Source organism: Mesoplodon mirus, assembly GCF_964341445.2.
Source record: "Mesoplodon mirus genome assembly, chromosome: 4".
NCBI classification, from domain to species: domain Eukaryota; kingdom Metazoa; phylum Chordata; class Mammalia; order Artiodactyla; family Ziphiidae; genus Mesoplodon; species Mesoplodon mirus.
Genome location: NC_138979.1, coordinates 55,444,104 through 55,466,154, shown reverse-complemented (window position 1 = coordinate 55,466,154; position 22,051 = coordinate 55,444,104). Strand labels below are relative to the sequence as shown.

The following is a 22,051-nucleotide window of genomic DNA, read 5'->3' as shown; positions in this document are numbered from 1 at the left end:
AGACCAGTAATGGTGGTAGGTAGTAATAGTTAGTAGATCAAATACTGCATGGTTATATTAGGAAAATATCATCAAGTATTATCTGAGTTATTTCTTTTGAATATATTTGTAGTGTGAACTGAATGTTACTGAAGATGCTTTGAAAGCTATAGCCAGATTGGCACTAGAACGAAAAACAGGTGCACGAGGCCTCCGGTCCATAATGGTAAGTTGGCATAAATTTACAGAAACTAGATTATTTCTTGGTCTGAATTTTGAGAATATTAAACCTCGATGTTTTCCTCTGGAAATACATCCAGAAAATTGGTCTAATATTTTTTGTGATTTTTTTTTTTTGGTCACAGTATATTATATTTTTCTTTTTTCTAAAAAGGAACTCAAGGTGTTTGCAACAAAGGACATACAGTTAATATGATTAATATGATTAATGAAATAGAGGAAATCAGGATCATGGGAAGGAGAATTTCAGAAAACTCTACATAGGCCTTTTGACTTAAGCTCCAGAGTGCCTTCTCAGAATCATTGAAATCCTCATTGTTGTTTTTTGTTTGAAATTAAGTTGTAGATACTGTGGCATTTTACCCCTAAATTCTTCAGTATGTTATGAACTCACTATTTTTATTTTGTTACAAATCCTAGAGACCCAGCCTACTTTGAGTCACCACCCACCCTCTTCCTTAGAGTTCTCTCCCCTACTCTCCCAGGTCTGGCTGTACAGTGGGTTACTATTTCCCTGCATGCTCCCAAAGCAAGCACATATTCTGTTCTCTGAGGATTTCACTGCTAAATATTACTTCTCTCATCTCAGTAGGACTTTTTGATTAGAACTACACATCCATCACAATTTGAGATTTTACTCTTTAATGAAGGCCTGGACTTCAGGTGTTGTGACAGATTTATAAGCATGTAAACTAGAAGAACAGGTGATATAGTTGACATTTTTAGAAAATTTGATGTACTCAACCAGTATTTTCCTTAAGATGGAATATAATCCAGCCCCTACTCATAGGCAAAACTAGTTTTCTTTAGTAAATAACTTTAGATCTACTGCAGCACTTAAGACGAATGCCTGTTTGAAGTCATAGCTTGGTAGAGATGATTTAGGATTAAATCGTTTTCAAATTAAGGATTACTAGTTGACCTCCTTTGGTTATAGAGTATGTCAGGAATGCTTCTGAGTAACATCTGAATCACATACAAAATGAAGGTACAGTCTTTTTATATGTTCATGGTGACCTAAGTAGGCAGAACTACAGACAAAAAGCCTTCCCTTATAGAATGACTTCTCTCTGAATTTAGTTAGAAGCTGTTTTAATATGAAGAATATGAAAGCTTTTACATTGACTTTTCAACGTTCAGTTACTGGTGCATAACAGGGACTCCATAATATTTGTTGAGTTGATGAATTTGATTGATAACCTATAGAATACAAGCATTTTATATGTAACCTCAGTTTTCCATGTAATTCATTACTTTTTTATCTCTTTAGGAAAAGCTGTTACTAGAACCAATGTTCGAAGTCCCTAATTCTGATATTGTATGTGTGGAGGTTGACAAAGAAGTAGTAGAAGGAAAGAAGGAACCAGGATACATCCGGTAAAGTGTATTGTCAAACTAAAACAGATTTAAAGCTTAAGATAGGCTCTTTATTGCTATGGTTTATTGGTCTGTCATAAAATTGTATAAAAATCATTATAAATCATAAAGGAATCAGTTATCTCAAGTTTTCTGTAGAAAAATTTTCTAATTTTGGTTTATAAAATGATATTTTGAATCTTGAAAATTGATCTTCAAAATTAGTCTCCACTTGGGACTTCCCTGGTGGTGCAGTGGATGACTCCACGCTCCCAATGCAGGGGGCCCGGGTTAGATCCCTGGTCAGGGAACTAGATCCCACGTGCATGCTGCAACTAAGAGTTCACATGCCACAACCAAGAAGCCCACCTACCGCAACTAAGACCTGGTGCAACCAAATAAATAAATATTAAAAAAAAATTAGTCTCCACTTTTTTCTCCTAAAGGAAGAAGTATCAAAAAAAGATATAAAAGTAATCCAAATGAAAAGACTTAAATGAACTTTGCTGCTAATTCTGTAATTTATGAATTACTTGTTTCATGTCTTTCATAAGACCAAAACTTTTAAAATATTTATTTATTTACTTGGCTGCGTCGGGTCTTAGTTGTGGCATGAGGGATCTTTGTTGCGGCATGTGGGATCTTTCATTGTGGTGCAAGGGCTCTTCATTGTGGCGCACAGGCCTCTCTCTAGTTGTGGTCCCGTGGGCTCTGGCTCTCTAGTTGTGGCGTGCAGGCTCAGTAGTTGCAGTGTGTGGGCTCAGTAGTTGCGGAGCACGGGTTTAGTTGCCCCGCGGCATGTGGAATCTTAGTTCCCAGACCAGGGATTGAATCTGTGTCCCTGCATTGGAAAGTGGGTTCTTAAGCCCTGGACCACCAGGAAAGACCCACATAAGACCAAAACTTTGATGACATAATTTTTCTCTTAGTCGTATCTTATCAGTTGACAAATTTGACTTATCTTTCACTGCTTTATTTAACTATTCTAGGGGTCCATAAACTGTCTTGTACAGGGCTAGATTAATACTTCAGGGCCATACAATCTGTATTGCAGCTACTCTGCCCTCATAGCACTAGAGCTACAGTCCGTAAATGAATGAGCATGTCTGTGTTCAGATAAATATTTACAAAACAAATGATGGGCTTTATTTGGCCTGCAGGCTGTAGTTTACTGACCCAGATCTATTCAATAAATATTTATTAAACAGTGCTTGACATTAATGTTACCTACATAAAAATTAGATTTCTGCCACAACGTATGTTTTATGCTTATCTTCTAAGGTAACTTATGAGGCAGTTGATTGTTTTTTTTGTTTTGTTTTTTTTTTTTTTTGCGGTACGCGGGCCTCTCACTGCTGCGGCCTCTCCCGTTGCGGGGCACAGGCTCCGGACACGCAGGCTCAGCGGTCATGGCTCATGGGCCCAGCCGCTCCGCGGCATGTGGGATCTTCCCGGACTGGGGCACGAACCCATGTCTCCTGCATCGGCAGGTGGACTCTCAACCACTGCACCACCAGGGAAGCCCAGTTGATTGGTTTTGAACAACCTTTACTTATTCAAAGAGATATAATCTCTCATTTTTATTGTTTAATATTAATATGTAAAGGAATTGTGGTGGTCTGATCATAATTTTGACTAATATGAGTCATATTGGTTTGATCAGAAGCTTTCCACTTCTTTACCATTGACATGCTAAATGTCAAGCATTTTCGTTAAAATAATAGATTCTACTTTTTTGCTGGAGGAAAGGCCTTCACAGTTGAAGCCTTGTTGTTGATTTATTTCAGTAAAAAATTTGTTTGGGAAAACTACTTGTAGTTTTTGGTTGTGTGCTCTAAATGTTTCCCATATTTTACCATTAAGCAATCTTAGTATTAGAAGTGCTCTTAATATTTTCCTTCTTTGTATGTCATTTCTAGCTAAATGGATTAATTTTTTATTATTCATTTTTTTGAGAAGTTGTGTTTACCCCTAATTCTTATTTAAAAAAACAAAAAACACTGATGGCTTTTCATTATAGGGCTCCAACGAAAGAATCCCCTGAAGAGGAGTATGACTCTGGAGTTGAAGAAGAAGGATGGCCTCGTCAAGCAGATGCTGCAAACAGCTAAACTGTCAGACTTCTGTCCTGTATATAAAGTTTTCCTTCTTCTGTTTAGGATCGTAACTGTCTCTACAGTCTGACATTAAAAGCATTGGATCTATCTTGGATATCATACATGGTCAGAAGCTTTTAGGATAAAAATCAGATCATGTATATAATGTAACATCACATTGATTTATACAGACTGACATTACATGGACTTTAATGACACAATGTTCAGAGACAAAATGTACATTATTTTGGTTTGGTTTTTAAAAAATATGCTTTAAAAAAATTCCTAGGAGTTCTTTTAAGCAATGCAGGTGTTGCAATAACTGTGGATTTTACAATAATGTAACTATAAATGGGAAAATAAATTCTTTAAAATTGAAGATTGGGATGCCATTCTTTAGTTTAGCCTTTTCTACCCATGTTTGTTTCCTGAAAATATTAGAATTTTTTTCATCTTAAAAATTGGAATAGGTAGTTTCCAAGTAGTTAAAGATTTCATGGAAAAAGTACCCCGAAGAACCTTATTTTGATGATTTGTTTAGCTGTATTCTTAGTCTTATCCACTAATGCATGACACTAAACTTCCCCATTGGACTATAAAAAAAGGCCATTCTCTTGCTGACTTGTCTGATTTGCCATCTTTGGTCCATTTTAGTACCATGAGTGAGCAGATGGAATTGAAGTCTGCCTTAAATCTTCAGAAAAAGACTACATCTAATTCTAAAAGTAGCATTACAGCCATGTGCTGAGCTAAATAAAATATCCTAATACATTTACCTAAAGTACTTAGTTTTTTGTTGTTTTCTGGTGCTGGATATTTGTCTAATTCTTTGGCTTCATAGAATATTAAAGAAAATCTATGCTATCAGCAGAAGGGAATGTGTTCATACTAAAATATGTTATTAACTTCCATTATATAAGAAAACTAAACAGTGGGGGAAATTTGGGGGACTTAACAGTGAAAATTATTTCATTTGATTCCATAAATATTAAAATATTTGGGTACCTTTTAAACTTTTTTCTTTCCCACTATATTGATAGAAGTTCCTATACTGTCCCTTCAGTTCAGCCTCGTTGGAAATTGTTTAAATCAGAGTACCTTTAAACATTTGTTTTCAGTTTTTAGTTTATAAACTCGAGTTTTCCTCTTACTGCCCCCGCCCCCATTTTCTTAGGAAAAGAACCCTAAGCTATTAGCAAATCCTACATCTTGTTGATGAAATTGGGTTTTCTGTGATGTAATAAGAGATGTTAGATATCTATTTATGGCTGGGGTAGGACCAGAAATGCACTTTTGCAAAGTGTTTAAGCCTGGTTGCTAGAGTATAGAACAGAAACTGGTTATCTTTCTTGGTCTCCCTAGTAATGGTTGAAGTTCTTCTCAGGAAGTCTTTCATATTATAACTGTTCCTTATCTTTTTCTTACAGCCTCATCATTTTCCTTTTTGTAGAGTGAAAATTGGAGTAGCTACTAAATACATTAAAGGCAGTCCTCCAGAAATGCACTGGGAGACATTTTAGTCACAACAACTTACATTTGGTTTTGAAAGTTAAAGCATAATTGATGTTTTTAAATTAAACACAACTGAGTATAACTACGATTTGTATCTTGAAACTTGTTTTGGCATTTGAATAAAACAAAAGGATTAAATGAAAGCCATTGTTGTGGTGTGTCCATAATGCAGTGCCATTTTTAAAAGGACACAGATATCATGAGTGGCTTTATTCTAGAGACTGTTAATCCTGACACATTCATATTCCTCTAATAAATTCTCCTAGTTGTAGATTCCACAGACAAAAAGTCTGTTTATGTTAAACATTGATTGAAAATCCTTACTTAAATATCCTGCATGGGCCCCACACTAGGAATACAGACCAAGCTTTCCAAGAAGTTTACTAGTCTAGTAGGGGAAGCAAATACAAACATCAGTGCATTATAATAATGGAAGTGAGGTAGGTACCAGGTGTGGCACAAAAGGTTATAGCCCAGATGGATCTGGAAGAACAAGTAGGAATTTTCCAGAAAGGAATAATGAAAATTAAATCAAAATCTCAGAAATGTGAAACAACTAGGGAGATTTAGGAGTTGAGAAATAGGCAACCAGTACAACTTCATGTTACTACTCTGAGATGACCAGTTCATGTATTTTCTCCCCTCTCCATCTTGCTGAAGACTTTGCCTTTCATTGAGAAACCATCAAAAGATGGAACTCATCTTCCCACCGTCAAATCTATAAATGTATCTGCTTCAGCACCCAACCTTTCTTTCCAGTTACAGCTGAAGGATCCCTTTTATCAAAACTCAGTCACTCCATGTTATTATGAGGGGATCCCATCATCCCCTCTCATTTCTTAAGGCCTCCGGTTCTTTTGTTAGTATCTCTACTACATTATTGGTCTCCTTCCTTCTGAAACATTCCCAGAAGCATCTAAACAATGCCTAGTATTTCCTGTTCTATAGCAAACCCCCAAGCTTATTTTTCACTTGGCTTTCCAACTACACCGTTAAGTCCACTAGCATGAAGATCATGCCTGTTTTGTTAACTATAACCAGCACTTACATGGTGCTTCATATATTTGGTACTCCGTACATTTTTTTAAAATTACAGAATATCTTGTATGCCAGGTTAAGTTGTAATTGTATGCAGAAAGTAGCGGAGAGCTATTAAAAGGGTTTTAAGCATGAGAATTGGACATGACTAGATATGTGTTTTAGATTGTTGGGAAGGGAAGGTGCTGAGATAAATGGAAACATGACTAGAGGCCTACTTGTGGACATTTCTCCAGCACTTGCCCTTTATCTCCTACCATCTTTTGGATCAATTTTTTTTTTAAACTGGAGTATAGTTGATTTACAATGTTGTGCTAGTTTCAGGTGTACAGCAAAGTGAATCAGTTATAAATATATCCACTCTTTTTTAGATTCTTTTCCCATATAGGCCATTATAGAGTATTGAGTAGAGTTCCCTGTGCTATACAGTAGGTCCTTATTAGTTTTCTGTTTTACATATAGTAGTGTGTATATATCAATCAGATAAATTCTTATCAACATACAAAACATAACTCTCTTGAACCCACATCCCCTCCATAGTAAACTACAAGTTGATCTTGCTGTTTCCAGTTCCCTTCCAGGCTTTGATTCTGAGTGAGATGAGAAGTTGCCGGAAGGTTTTGCATGGAGAAATGACACTATCAGACCTAAGTTTTAAAAGACCACTCTGGTTGCGGTATAAGGGAACACACTATAGAGGACCAAGGATTAAATCGGGCACTTGGGGCTATTATAATAAGCCTACTAGAAGATGATGGATTGGACTAAGATGATAGCAATGTAAGTGGAAAAGTGGATGGGTAGGTATTTTTGCAAATCTGATGACAAGTGGTATCCCATGTTCCTCAATGGGAAAACTCAATATTATAAAGATGTCTGTTATCCCTATGTTAATTTATAAATATTCCAATAAAATGCCAATAAGTTTTAAGATGAAACTAGGCAAATGGATTCTAAAGTTCACACAAAAAAATAAGGATGGTAAACAAGCAAAATGATAATGAACACTCATAGTGCTTACTCTGCGTTACTCTGTTCATTTAATGCAACAACTCTATGAGGTACATACTCTTATCAACCCTTCTAGATGAAGAAACTTAAGCCCAGAGTGTTTAAGTAGCTTTCCCAAGGTCACACAACTAGTAAGTAACAACCAGGATTTAACCCCAGGTAGACTGGTTCCAGAGCCTCTCCACCTAACCAACAACTGAAGAATGAGGAAGGACTGCATCTTCTACTTTTAAAATATTATAAACCTTTAAATATTTAAGTGTGTACTAGTGCATGAATGAACAGACCAATGGAAAAGAATGTAAAGTACAGAAATAGATCCCAAATAATATATGGGAATTTAGTATTGGAAAAGGTGGTATTTCAAATTAGGAAAAGAATATTTAATAAATGGTATTGACAACAGTATATATCTAGAAAATAAAAAGGTATCCATACCTTACCTAATAAATTTTAAGATGAAAACTGAAGCCTTTAAATATTATGTACAGTATTACCTAATTACTGAATACATAAAATAAATATGTAGAATATTACAAAGTTTCTGAGAAATATTAGTGGTCCCTTGGGAAGTGAGGTCAGGCTCATGTTGGTTCTTCTCATGGTACAGAGCTGGACTCTTACCCAAGGGATCATCCATCACTTTACAGCTTTGAAAAGTAAAGCTCTAATCATGTGATACTGGAGCAATTGGACATCCAAAGGGGTGGGGTGGGAGTGGGGGCTCAAACTAGTCTCAATACCTTATCAACTCAAAATGGATCACAGACTTAAATGTAAACCTAGAAAACTTTCAGAAAAAGCACAGGAGAAAAGTTTTCAGGATCTAGGGCTAAGAGTTCTTAGACTTGACTCCAAAATCATGATCCATAAGAGGAAAAACTGCTAAGTTGGACTTTATCAAAATTAAGAACTTTTGCTCTGAAAAAACAAAACAAACATGTTAGGATGAAAGGACAAGCTATAAAATGGGGGAGAATATTTGCAAACCACATAGGACTAATATCTAGAATACATAACTCAAATTTCAGCAGTAAAAAACCCAAAAAATCCAGTTAGAAAATGGGCAAAAGACATGATCAGACATTTCAGTGAAGAGGGTATACAGATGGCAGATAAGCATATGAAAAGATATTCAATATAATTAGCCATTAAAGAAGTGCAAATTAAAACCACAATGAAATATCACCACATATCTATGAGGTTGTCTAAAATAAAAAATAGTAAATACACAAAATGCTGATGAGAGTGCAGGCAAAATGGATGATTCATATATCGCTGGTGGGAATATAAAATGGTACAGCCACTTTGGAAAACAATGTGGCAGTTTCTTTAAAAACTAAACGTAACTGGTGTGTGACCTAGCAATTGCACTCCTGGGCATTTACTCCAGAGAAATGATGGTTTGTGTTCACATAAATACCTGTATACAAATGTTTATAGTAGCTTTATTCATGATAGCCCCCAAATGGAAACAACCCAAATATCCTTCAGCAGGTGAATGATTACACAAAGTGTGGTTTCGTTTTATCCACACATTTTTTTGCACACCTTTATTGCAATAAAAAGGAACACTGATGCAAGAACCTGGATGTATCTCTAGAGGATTAGGCTGAGTGAGAAGAGTAAATCCCAAAAGGTTATGTACTGTATGATTCCATTTATATAATATTCTAGAAAGGACAAGTTATAGAAATGGAGGATTAGTGGTTGCCAGAGGTTAAGGAAGGGAAGTGGGTATGGCTATAAAGGGGCAAATGAGGGATCCTGGTAGTATGGAAGTATGGAAATGTTCTGTATCTTGACCATCAATGTCAACATCCCGGTTATGATATTGTAATACAGTTTTGCAAGAGAAACTGAGTAAAAAGTACGCGGAATTTTGCGGTACTATTTATTACAACTGCTTATGAAGCTACAATTATCTCAGAGTTTAATTTTAAAAATCTAATCATGTGGAGTGAATGGCCTTCCCTGTCCCTCCTGCTTAAAACCCTCCAGTGGTTTCCCACTGTTCTTAAGATATAAGATCCTGGACGCTACGATCTTGTCCACCTCCCAGGATCATCAGGCTCCCTTCCGGCTTTCTGTGCTCCATCCACACTGGCATTCTTTCAGTTCCCGCACCAGACCTACTCCTATAGTCTACTAGGGGGCTTTTGTAAATGCTGTTCCCATTTGGACTGTGCGTCCCTCTCTTCTTTCTCTTCTATTTCTACTATTTAACTCATAATTACCCTTCAGACCTCAGATGGAGTCTCAAATCCTTAGGACAACCTTCCCCAACCTCTTTAAATTTAATTTTCCTATAAGCTCTTCTTGCCCTTTTTTCCTCTTTGGTAGTACTTACATTCGCCGCTGCCCTTTTGCATTTGATTGCAGGACTACTTGATTAATGTGTTTTCTTTACTAGGTAGGTAGTTCTACGAGGAGAGGAACTGTATCTGTTAGTCGCACTGCAAAGGGGCTAGTTCCGCACCTAGAATGCTCAGTAAGGATAGTATTTATGAATTGAAGGGTTGAATGAACGCCCATCCATGCGCCGGGCTCCCTGGATCGGGTGCGTCACACTTATGTCGCGCGCGGTATACGTCACTTCCTCCCGGAAGACACTTTCGCTGGGAACCACTCAGATTCCTGTCACTTCTTAGAATCCCTCCGTGGTGGCCATGGCTCTGCCACCCTTCTTCACTCCAGGTCGCCAGGGCCCGCCGCTCCAGCAGCCGCCGGCTCCCGCTCCCTTCGGCTGTCCGCCACCGCCGCTACCCTCTCCGGCTTTCCCACCGCCTCTTCCCCAGCGGCCCGGCCCCTTTCCGGGGGCCTCCGCCCCCTTCCTCCAGCCCCCGCTGTCTCTGCAGCCCCGGGACCCCGGAGAAGCCTCCCGCGGGGGCGGGGGCGGCGGCGGCGGCGGCTCCTTCTACCAGGTGCCGCCACCGCCGCTGCCTCCCCCGCTGCCCCAGTGCCGGCCCTTCCTAGGGAACGACGCCGGTGAGCGCCCGCGGCCGCCGCCTCCAGGCCCGGGGCCGCCCTGGAGCCCGCGCTGGCCTGAAGCACCGCCGCCGTCCGACGTGCTCGGGGACGCGGCCCTGCAGCGCCTGCGCGACCGGCAGTGGCTAGAGGCGGTGTTCGGAACCCCGCGGCGGGCCGGCTGCCCGGTGTCCCCGCGCGCGCCCGCCGGCCCCAGCCTGGGCGAGGTGCGGGCCCGGTTGCGCGGGTCCCTGCGCCTGGTGCGGCGGCTGCGCGACCTGGGCCATGCGCTGCGCGAGGCCGAGGCTGACGGCGTGGCCTGGGCACAGCTGCATGCGGAGGCACAGCCGCTGCGCGCCGAGCTGGCAGAGCGACTTCAGCTCCTGACCCAGGCAGCCTATGTGGGCGAGTCGCGGCGCAGGCTGGAGAGGGTCCGGCGCCGCCGGCTGCGGCTTCGCGAGAGGGCCCGGGAACGCGAGGCCGAGCTGGAGGCGGAGGCCACGCGGGCAGCGGAGCGCGAGCAGGAGATTGACCGCTGGAGGGTCAAGTGCGTGCAGGAGGTGGAGGAGAAGAAGCGGGTAAGAGCAGCGGATGCACACGGGAGCAGGGGTAGTGGTGTTTGACACCCGATGGGGCTTGAGGCTTTGCACTGTCATTCCTCAGGGCTAAGCCTCTTTTTCCTCACCCGTAGAATAAAAAGATAGTTTACCTTTCCGACCTCATATTTCCGTATTGGTTGCGTGTTAGTGGTGTACAGTACACAACACAGGTGCTCTAGGTGCGCTGCAAAGTCCCATAAACACAAAGTATAGGATTGCATAGTGGTTTTGCAGGGATGACAGATCTGTTTTCTGCTCCAGTGTTCTGTCCACTTAGTAACATTCAAGACGAACAAGAATCTGGGTCCTTGCGTCTTGCCCTGCTCGAGGTAATTTTAAGAATACAAAATAAAGAGAACTTGGGGCCTTTTCTCAAGGAACATATACCCTAATTGGCTGATGGGGCACTAGTGATGATTTTCCCAGGATTCCTTTATTTACAAGTTCAACAATATCCCAAGTTCAACGATGGTATTTTTGAGCACTTACTCAAAACCTTGTAACAATCTGAGAGGTAGGCAGTATTATCCCAATTTTACAGATTAGGAAATTGAAGCATAGAGAGGTTAACTTGCCAACAGTCACACAACCGGTTTGTGGCAGTTTCACTCCTGATTTGAGCCCAGATGGCTCGATTCCAAAGTCTACTGATCTCAAGTTTTAACTTAAGTAGAGGGCCAGGGTGAAACTGGAAATCGGTCAAATAGTTAAGGCATTCTCATTACTTTTGAATGCCTCTAGGGACTTCCCCTCTTCCTCCACTCTCCACAACCAGCTGGTACAGGCTTGTGTCCTCCTTTTGTCTGCTACAGCCCTGGAGTCTGATCCAACTCCCCTCTAAAGTATATTGATGGCAAGCTTTGTCTTCACACCTCCAGGAATATATCAGCGCTTTAAAGGAGAGTACTAGGAGGCAATGCCTTAATCTAAGGGAATTTGATCCGTTCACCAGACATTTAATGTGGGCCCATTATGGCAGGCCCACTACTGAGTGCTGGAATTAAGGGTGAATAGGACATAGTGCTTGTCCTTGAGGGGCTTAGAGCACCATGGGGGATCATATCTGTACAGCATGGTGTGTGTTCAGATCTCAACTGTAGGTGCTATAAATGCCCAGAGAAGGAATATCTAATCCGCTGGGGGAAGGTACCAAGGAAGGCTTCCCAGATGATATGGTGACATCTCAGCTGAGTCTTGTAGGAAATGTCAAAGCTAAGTGCAAGCAACATGTGCAGTTCCAGAAACAAGAGTGAAACAGCATGGTGTGTCTGTAATGGTGAAACTATAGTGCTTATTTGACAGATGGGAAAGAGAGCTTTTAGGCAAAAGGATCCTCCCTACCATGCACTGTGAGGGTACTGGAGACAGAGTCCTGTGAGTAGTGACTTGAGGAACCAGGGTTATTTAGCTTACATGTGAACCAACTTAAGAGTAAGATTGGGTCTTCAGATGTTTAAAAGGCTGTCATATCAAAGAGGTCCTTGAGACTTTAGAGCATCGGGGCACAAACTGTGCTTAGGTTATCACAGAGAACATTGTAGAGTCCTAGTCCTTTCCAACCCCATTCTTTATCTTCCCTGCTAGTCTGAATCTTTGGATCCAGGAGTCTGCATTTTTAGTAAGAGAGCCCCAACTTAACAAGGTAAGTTGGAGGCAGATGTTCCTTGAACCACACTTTGAGAAACTCTGAGGAAGAAACAAAGGCAAGAGCCCACATGGAAGCTGCAGAGAAGATAATCCCTTGGCTGGACCAATGTAGAGGGGAGTTGTGCATGGCTCAGGAAATTGGGATGTAGATCCAGTAGAGTCTTTCTTAACCTTGGGACTGTCTGATCCTCTGAAATCTCACGGCCAGGCAGATTTTCTGTGCTGTAAGGTTGTTCCTCGTAAGGTTCCATACTGGGTCTCATGGGCTCTCTCTCTCCTCCAGGAGCAGGAACTTAAAGCTGCTGCTGATGGTGTCCTATCTGAAGTGAGGAAAAAACAAGCAGACACCAAAAGAATGGTGGACATTCTTCGGGCCTTGGAGAAATTGAGGAAACTCAGGAAAGAGGCTGCAGCAAGGAAAGGTAACCTGGCTTTGCATTTCTTTCCATTCTTTACCCTAACCCCCTCCTCCCCAAAACTGCTGAAGGAAAAATGCTTGATACTTCATTATTTTCACCAAGTAGGGCAACTAAGCTTATCAGCAGTACCTCAGAGCTTTTTGTTGTTGTTGTTGTTTTTGCCGTATGCGGACCTCTCACTGTTGTGGCCTCTCCCGTTGCGGAGCACAGGCTCCGGACGCGCAGGCTCAGTGGCCTGTGGCTCACAAGCCCAGCCGCTCCGCGGCATGTGGGATCTTCCCGGACCGGGGCACGAACCCGCGTCCTCTGCATCGGCAGGCGGACTCCCAACCACTGCGCCACCAGGGAAGCCCTACCTCATAACTTTTGAAGTAGAAAGCTTCAGAAGATATTTATCCCTGGTAGCCAAGATTGAAAAGGATGTGGGAACCCACTGCACTGTCTTCCTCTTTTTTTTACTTTTAAAAAAAAATTAATTTATTTATTTTTGGCTGTGTTGCTGCACATGGGCTTTCTCTAGTTGTGGTGAGCGGGGCTACTCTTTGTTGCAGTGCATGGACTTCCCATTGCAGTGGCTTCTATTGTGGCAGAGCACGGGCTCTAGGCTCACAGGCTTCAGTAATTGTGGCACGTGGGCTCAGTAATTGTGGCTCACAGGCTCAGTATTTGTGGCTTGCAGGCTCAGTAGTTGTGGCGCATGGGCTTAGTTGCTCTGAGGCATGTGGGATCTTCCTGGACCAGGGATCAAACCCATGGCCCCTGCATTAGCAGGCGGATTCTTAACCGATGTGCCACCAGGGAAGTCCTGCATTTCTTCCTCTTGACTCATCATTGCCACCCCAGGCATTCCTGGCCACACTTTTCTGAGTGAGGTTGGCCTGGCTGGTCAACTTTGCCCATACACCAAGGTGAAAGCTATTCTGTCTGTACTTGGTGCTTCAGAAGGTGTCGAAAACTTAGCATGCTCCTTCATATACATTTCAAACCTGAAACATTGATATTTGTAGAGGTGTGAATGGTTGGATGGGGCAGGGAGTGCCCTGAAGACTGTATGGGTGTCCCTGGTTTACCTGCGTGTCACTTTTGGACCCAGAGAACCTCAGTGGTCTCCTCTTGCCTCTAGAGGGAGCACTGGTTTTCTAGAAGTTCCCCAGTTGTGCTTTCCATTTTGCCTGCCTGCATCTTTGCTCTTGCCAGTCTGTTTGTCTGGAGGGCCTTCAGTACCATCTTTGCCATTGTTAGCTCTCACTATCCTTCAAAAGTAAATACAGTAAATTCCATCCTTCCCTGATCTGGGCTGAGGTGACCTACTGCTCCTTCTCATTTGCACCTGGCTTGAACAACATGCTGCCTTATTTAGTAGGCTGTAGGCCATTGACATTCACCAGGGATATTTGAGAGTATACAAATTAGCAAGTACCACAATAGCAAATGATCTGCCCTGTGTGGTTTAAAATATAATTGAAAACTGCAGCTCAGATCCTTAATCAAATGTCACTGGGACATGTGCATTCAGTCAGGCTCATTCATTAGCTAAATGATTAACTTCTACATGCCAGCCTCCAGACTGGCTGATTCAGATTCAGGTCTCAGAATCAGATGACCCCACAAAGCATTCATGAGTCAGAGGGAGTTTGCATCTACTGTGTCTACCTCTATCTCTTCTTTATAATAATGCAAAACCTGAGGGCTACTATTTCATATTCCCCTACTTCATGTCCTCCGTGAGCTGAGTGTTCAGTAAACTTATGCCAAGTGAATTTATTGTACAACATAATTTCTATTAGTCTTCCTCACTTTGGTCTGAAAGAAGGAAGAAATTTTAGGAGAAATTAAGATCTAAAATAAGCAGGCTCTGTGGAGTTAACTGACTTGAATGAAAAACGATTTAGTATCTAGTAACTGGTTTTGTTGGATACTTTAAAAGAAAAAGAGCAACTTTCTAAGTTCTCTAACTGTGCTGAGAAAATGAAGCTGGTTATGTAAGCAGGGCCACGTCTCAAAGTGTCTTATTTGCTAGGCTAGACTTCTCACCTATGCTTAAAGCTGAGTGGAACCATTGGAAGATTTTAAGCAGAGATGACAAAGATCAGTGCTGGCAGAGTAGAGAAAGGTTTGGGGCTTCTAGGAGGGAGGAAAAAAGAGAGACTGATAGGGCTATTGCAGTCTGGGCAGGGATAATATGGGAATGTGAACTAAGAGTCAGATGGTGAGTTGGAGAAAAGTAAGCAGATTTAAGATGTGAGTAGAGTGTGTGCGTGTGTGTGTGTGTATGTACACGTACACATAAGTAAATAACTTGGGGGAACTCAGCATGTGGGAGCTGAAGGAAAAACATGACTTTCAGGTTCTAGCTTGATCTATTGAATGAGTGATGATACCATTCTAACTGACCAGGAAAACAAGAGGGGGAACAGGCTTGGGGCTGATGAGTTCAGTTTGGGACCTGTTGTGTTTGTGGTGCCTGTGGTACATCCTGGATGAGAGTTTATCAGCATGTAGCTGTAAGTAGGGATGACCTTAAGGAGATTGTGCGGTGTGAGATGAGGCCCAAAAAGACAAAATCCTAGGGAATGTCAAAATCAAGATGGGTAAGGAGGAGGCCACAAAAGAGATCAAGAGAGGTCAGAGATAGGAGGAAAGTGTAGACCCCTTACTTTTTCTGGAAAGTGGCAAATATTATGCAGAGAGATTGCATAATATTGGGCAGGTTACTTAAACTTCTCTGTGCCTTGGTTTTTCCTCACCTGTACGAAGGGAATAGTGATGGTACCGATCCATGGGGTGTTGCAATGATTAAATTAGTAAACATGTGTAAAGTGTTTAAAACAGTCCTGGCATGTAGTAAGTGCTGTCTAAGTGTTTATTATTATTATTATCAAGTAATATGAAGATTAATAAACATCCATGGGAATTAGTACCGAACAGATTATTAGTGACCGGTGCTGGGTGCATTTCAGTGGAGTGGTATGGGTAGAAGCCAGACTAGGCTAGATCAAAGAGGAGGAGATAAGAAAAGCAGACAGTGAGTCCAGCTTATTAAAAGTTTGCCTGTGAAGAGAAGCAGGAGAGATAGTTAACGGCTTGAGGTCCTGCAGGAAGTAGGGAGATTCAGATCCCAGATGGAGGAATCAACTTAAGTGGAGAAGGACCCATTTTCCACTGAAATGAAAATGAAGAGGGCAAGGATGGGTAGTAATGCAGATGAGTAAAAGTCAGCGGCAAAAAATTAAGGGATTTCCTGCCTGTTAGCCTCTTTTCTCTAGGGAAAATGCTAGATGGTTTGCTAAGAGTAGAGAAGTAAGGCTTTAGGAGGGAAGTGAATGTTTGAAATAATTGTTGTGAGGAATGAGTGAGAGCCGACCAGAGACGCATGGGAGTATGGCTGTAGGGAGGTGCCATTATGGGCTGAGCTGATGTAACTACACACTGGCACTAGGTCACATAATCAAATGAATCTGCAGTTGGCAGGTGAGCACAGAGCACAGGTCTGTTGGGGGTTTGCTTAATGGGCGACCACACATTTTGGTGAAATCTGATATATTAGATTGGAGGTTTTAGTGAAGCTGACAGGGTTTTGGGTAGAAAGACAGAGAAGAGAATAATTGGGTTTAAGACTTCAGAGGTGGAAACTTTTTTCTGATGATGCCAAGGTCCAAAGACTGCGCGATACTCTAAGGTATGGGTGGCTAAAAGGGAATAAAGGAGAAAGCACTGGTATCTAGGAGCTGCAGGAACTAGAGAAGTAATGGTAGAGGTGGAGGGAACCTAGATCATGTCATCGCAGGGGGTCTGGAGGAGGATTGGTGGGGGGTCGTTTCAGAGGGAGTGTGTCATGGTGGTCAGGAGGGATCCACGAAAGGCTGAGGGGGATGAGCGCGGGTGGTGCAGGCCAGCACACCGAGATGGGAGCAGGCCACACCTTCTCAGGGGTCTGGAGGCACTTTGGGGCTGATGGCGTGTCTGTGTATTTTTGCTGTACTGAAAGATTTTAGTACTTGCAGCAGAGATTGTATGACCCACAAGCCTAAAATATTCACTCTCTGGCCGCTTATGGAAAAGGTTTGCCAATCCTTGGTCTAGGTAAAGAAGTGAAACAAAACCATGAAATTATTATGAAACAACAAAGTGACAGCTTAAATTTCTCAGTGCATAAGAATTTTGTGTGTATTTGGAAAATAATTAGCAATTTAGTAGAAGATGGATTTGAGTTGTAGAGTTTCCATAGGTGGGAATGAGTAGATGAAAATTTGTTCAAGCCAAGAAATCATGACAAAATCTGAAGGAATGTTAGCCTTGGAGATGAAGACAGGAGAGCGAATTCTGCAACTACTTAGCTGCCGTGATTGAGGGAAAAAAGAGTCAGACCTCCAAATCAGGGTGACCAACCATCACATCTGTCCCAGGACATTGGGTTTTCAGTGCTAAAACTGGACAAATGAAACATTTGGTCACCCTACCCTCAGCAGCAGACTGTGAGGTTATTGTGGTTGGTTAAGTGTATTTCTTCCTCACTGTCCAAGTGTGCGCTCTCAGAAGTTCAGACTCAGTCAGAGGAAAAATTGTTTATTAGTTGGGTCTAGGAGTCTGTGCTGTAGGAATTTCACAGTGAAGAAGTAAAAGACAGTTCCTCCCTTTAGTAAAGGAATTCTCCAACTGAAGGATCAAAACCATTAAGAAATAAACAAAATCAAAGGTTAAGTAGTGTGATACAGAAAGCGGAGTTAGTGAAAGTTAGGTTAGGGTGAAATTAATTGAAGACTCAAAAAGATCAAATTGAGCCTTGAAGGCTGGTTGGAATTTGTAAACTCTAACCAAATTCATACTGTAAGTAGGACTTTGAGTCTGCTCATTAGAACATGGATTTGGGGATAAGAAAAAGTTGTATCTAAAATGTCATTTGCATCTCTTTGCCCAGGGGTCTGTCCTCCAGCCTCAGCAGATGAGACCTTTGAGCATCACCTTCAGCGACTGAGAAAACTCATTAAAAAACGCTCTGAATTATATGAAGCTGAAGAGAGAGCCCTCAGAGTTATGTTGGAAGGAGAACAAGAGGAAGAGAGAAGAAGAGAGTTAGAGAAGAAACAGAGGAAAGAAAAAGAGAAATTTTTACTACAGAAGCGTGAAATTGAGTCCAAGTTATTTGGGGATCCAGGTAAGTTCCTCTGTAACCTGTGGAGAAAAGAAAAATACTAGATTGACAGCTCTTTTCCTCATGGATGATCTCCACCTAAGCTAAGAGGTGGTAGGCGACAAATTGGAAGGATCCTTTAGGATTTGAATTCTAAACTATATCCTAGAAATCAAGGATAAAGATGAAACACATTTGATCATATTGTATAATCATAGACTAAGTCACTTTGCCTTGAGAAGTATGCTGTACATATGAAGCATGATGACATGGTATTGTGCCTTTTCTTTTTCAGATGAGTTCCCACTTGCTCACCTCTTGCAGCCTTTCCGGCAGTATTACCTCCAGGCTGAGCACTCCCTGCCAGCGCTCATCCAGATAAGGTCAGAGGGGCATTCTCCATGTTTTCTTTCCCTTAGGTAGCAAGAAGCAGTCGACAAAGTGCTTATGTTGTTGAGGTCTATTACTATATCTTTTTTTTTGTTTAGTTCCTTATGAGTTTATAGAATGTTTCCAAGTTTGAAGCATGCCACACATGTCTTGTTTAGTCCTCATCAATTCTTGAGAAGTAGATGTCCCTATTTTAACAGGTGAAGACACTGAAACTCAGGTTGTGACTTGCCCTCTGTATTATCCCATGCTATAGCTGTTATGTTGACTTAAAGCATTGACTTCCTTTTCCTAATTCTCTTCTGCTGCTAAACAGACCAAGGAAAAGAAACCCTCCCTGTATACTCACCTGTGGAGACTGTTAACAAAGACCCACACTGACTTGTGAGTTCTTACAGGTCAGAGCCAAGAGAGCTAGGAAAAAGGAGTCTCACCTTAATCTGCAGTTACTAATGAGCTGGGTAAAGTTTTCAGCTCTGAGTCTCACTTTCCTCACCTACAAGGTGAAAATGATGGACTAGACTGTGGCCTTCAAATGTGAACAGTAGTACCCTCCCAAATGTAATCTTTTGAAAAATCAGTTTGTATAACAATGAATGAATGGGTTCCACAGGCAGTTTAAATGTGTTATTGACTGGAAGCACTTTGTTATTTCTAGACTCCCCAAAGCATCTACTTGGGGCCTAAGTGTCTTCAAAGCCTGATTTGAAAAACCACTGAACTAAGTGCTCTCTGAGGATCCTTCCAAGGTCCAACAGTACTCTTTAGCGCTGTTCTGGGAAAAGTGTATTTCTGGTTAATATACAAGTTTTAGCCTTTAAATATATTACAGTGGGTTCTCGTTATTTACAGCAGCTATATTCTATAAAACTGCAAATGCTGAATTAGAGAATACTGAACTGCTGCTCCTGAAGGAAATACAGAGCTAGGCTCCTGTGAGCCTTTGGCCACGACATTTTCATCAACTGATCAATACCTAACCTTGTCTTTCTTTTTAAAGACACCTTATTTAATACATACTGTTGACTCATCAACATTGAACTCATAACTAATGGCACTATAACTCATGCCTGAAGGCAGCTTATCTAACATACATGTGTTCTCCATAAGGCATATCACAGCCTTCTAGGGCCAGCTATAGCACTCCAGCACTGTACTCGTGAGCCATCTTAAACAGCAAAACGCCAATAGAAAGCACAAAAGTTTGAAGAATGTGGTACTAAACAGACTACAAAAAGGATACTCGTTTACAGTAGGGGAGCTGAAAACAAGAAGGCAGAGTGTCACCTTGTTCTACCACAGTTGGGAACATGCCTTTTGGTGACTCAGATTTTTCACTGCTCTGTGCATGTTGGCAAGTAACCAGGGAAGCACCATGAATAATGATTTGCGGGTTACAAATAAATTTTAGTGAATAGCCAAATTTGCAAATACAGAATCTGCAAATAATGAGGATCGACTGTATATTCATTATTTGGTTATCCATAAAATATAAGTTCTTTGGAGTTTTTTCCCACTTACATATATGTACATTTAAGAAATAGCCTTTTGCATAATTTCTAGAAATCAAGTTCTTTAATGGCCTCATATCGGTCATTTGAAAGCGAAGTCCTGAAATAGAATATTTAGTTGCTAACATAGTGCTTGGAATGAAACAAAAATAAACAGTTGTTCTGTAATGTTCTCATTAAGGCATGATTGGGATCAGTACCTGGTGCCATCTGATCATCCCAAAGGCAACTCCGTTCCCCAAGGATGGGTTCTTCCCCCGCTCCCCAGCAACGACATCTGGGCAACCGCCATTAAGCTGCATTAGTAAAGATGCTCCAGGAGTGTCGTCCAGCCAAGGCTCTTTCCAGCTCTAAGTATTAGTGACGCTGCCACCTTCTTGTACTGTAGTCTAAATCGCAACCTCTAAACTCCATGTGGCATTGCCCTACCCAGAAGTTACATTTTCCTTCTGTCCTCTGTCCTGGCCAAGGTGCCTCTTGAATCAGGAGATTAATATGGTTCCTCAGGAAAGGACCTAGGTGAACTGAGGTTTTTACGACAGGCAGTGGCCTTGGTTCATGAAATTCGCCTCTGTTTTGAGGGGCTTGGTCCAGATTGATGTATAAGTTTACTCTTATCTTTCTTGTGTGCTGATGGATAAGTATACGCTATACAGTCATACCCTCGACACAGGTGTGCACTGGGTAGATTTAACAGTCCCTCCCCCAGTACTCCTTGTTAAGGCAAGCTTGATGCAAAACCTCCTTACCTTTCTTACCCAGAGAGCCTCCTAACTTCCAGGAAGAAAGGTCAGAAATGCTTTATCTTCAGTTTTGTGAATCCCACTTTTGGTGCAGCTGGAGAGGCTGGGCTGCCAGAAAAGCTGGTGGCCTTGTCTGGTAGTCAAGTGGAGAACTTGGAAAGCCTGAAGAGTACCTGTACCCAAACTGGATTGTGTTTTAATGGATGATGGCTGCATTTTCCCCATATTAGAAGGATCCTAATGAAAGCACCTGCTTTTTAAGTTCCTAGAGGTCTGGTTGTTGAGAACCTGCAAGGATAAAAATTAATTTCCTTATGGGAGTGGGACCTTGATTAACCTCACTCAGTCACATTGTGGGAGCTGGTATAGTGGAAATTGTGGAATTTTCTTAGGAACTCAAGCTTCCAAAAATATACATGTAGTTTAAGCTGGGGGAAAAGCAGATAAAAATAATAAAATTTATTTTTTTATACTCATTAATAAATGCTGTTGTGCCTGGAGATGATCAGTCATATAACATGTCAGGTTTTTTGTTTTATTTTGTTTTCCTTTTTGTCATTTATTGTGTTATTTATATTTCCAAAAAGCTAAATAAATATCATTTTTAGTTTGAGCCTTTGCCCCCAGTTTGTTGCCTCCCAAATCACTACACACTCTTTCACATTGACGAAAGACATTTACTGCAAAGTTCAAATTTATTAACTAGGCATTTGCTACCGGAAGGTGAATCTCAAGCACCAAACTTTTTATGCGGTATCCAATTCTGGATAAGCAGGAAAGGACATCTCAACTTTGGAAGTGATTTCATGTACTTAGAAGCTCTTGGGTACAAGATGCTAACACATTTGTCCCTTTTTTGTTGTTTCGTTTGCACTGTTAAGTTTATATATTATGCATTACAGAGTTAACGGTATGAGGGCCAGCACTCCTCTAATGTGTTTCTAAGCTCATAAACCTCAGAATCTGATGTGATTAGCCTCACATAACCCCGTAGGCCTGTGTGCCCTTTTGTTATAAATCTCCACCATTTTCTGATGAGATGCAGGAAGAGTAGAAATAAAAGATGAATTGTACAATTATGTTTGGTGTCCAGACAGCCTTGCCACTAAGATACCTGCATTGATGGGGTTAGGGAGTGTGGAGCAGGGACTCAGGAAAACTCAGGCAGCAGAACCCAAAGAAAAGAAAGCATTTAACCTCAGGTGGAAAAAACCATTCCCTCTTCCCTCTCATTCAGCTTCTGCAAAGTTTTAATAAAGTGAGCATTATTTTTATTATTTGTTTGGTCTTCTGTTAAGTTTTTCCTAGTTTATGCCCTGTGTGGCAGGGCATAAAGTGGTGGTGGCAGCAGCCACTGGTACTTTAAGGCAGCGGTCCCCAACCCTTTTGGCACCAGGGACTGGTTTCGTGGA

At 41.5% G+C, this 22,051-nt stretch overlaps 2 protein-coding genes across 2 annotated transcripts in view; both read left to right on the top strand.

Annotated features, from left to right (window-relative positions):
• CLPX (caseinolytic mitochondrial matrix peptidase chaperone subunit X) overlaps nt 1-5,265 on the top strand; it is a 35,601-nt gene extending 30,336 nt beyond the window's left edge. The window contains exons 12-14 of the mRNA XM_082619110.1: nt 113-205; nt 1,490-1,596; nt 3,596-5,265. Of these exons, the coding sequence (XP_082475236.1) occupies nt 113-205; nt 1,490-1,596; nt 3,596-3,686 (291 nt within the window). The 3' untranslated portion in view covers nt 3,687-5,265. The remainder of the gene's footprint in view (nt 1-112; nt 206-1,489; nt 1,597-3,595) is intronic.
• Nucleotides 5,266-9,864: 4,599 nt separating this feature from the next.
• On the top strand, nt 9,865-21,252 carry PDCD7 (programmed cell death 7). The gene is made up of 5 exons (XM_082616681.1): nt 9,865-10,777; nt 12,729-12,867; nt 17,783-18,019; nt 18,291-18,378; nt 20,078-21,252. The coding sequence occupies exons 1-5, from the start codon at nt 9,902-9,904 to the stop codon at nt 20,199-20,201; spliced, it is 1,464 nt and encodes a 487-aa protein (XP_082472807.1). The 5' UTR covers nt 9,865-9,901; the 3' UTR covers nt 20,202-21,252.
• The last annotated feature ends 799 nt before the right edge of the window (nt 21,253-22,051 follow it).

Excerpts from the sequence above, each read along its gene's own strand:
- PDCD7 (XM_082616681.1), top strand. The coding sequence starts at position 9,902 with ATGGCTCTGCCACCCTTCTTCACTCCAGGTCGCCAGGGCCCGCCGCTC. Across the intron at positions 12,868-17,782 it reads AGAGGCTGCAGCAAGGAAAG|GGGTCTGTCCTCCAGCCTCA; the intron begins GTAACCTGGCTT and ends CTCTTTGCCCAG. Across the intron at positions 18,020-18,290 it reads CAAGTTATTTGGGGATCCAG|ATGAGTTCCCACTTGCTCAC; the intron begins GTAAGTTCCTCT and ends TTTCTTTTTCAG.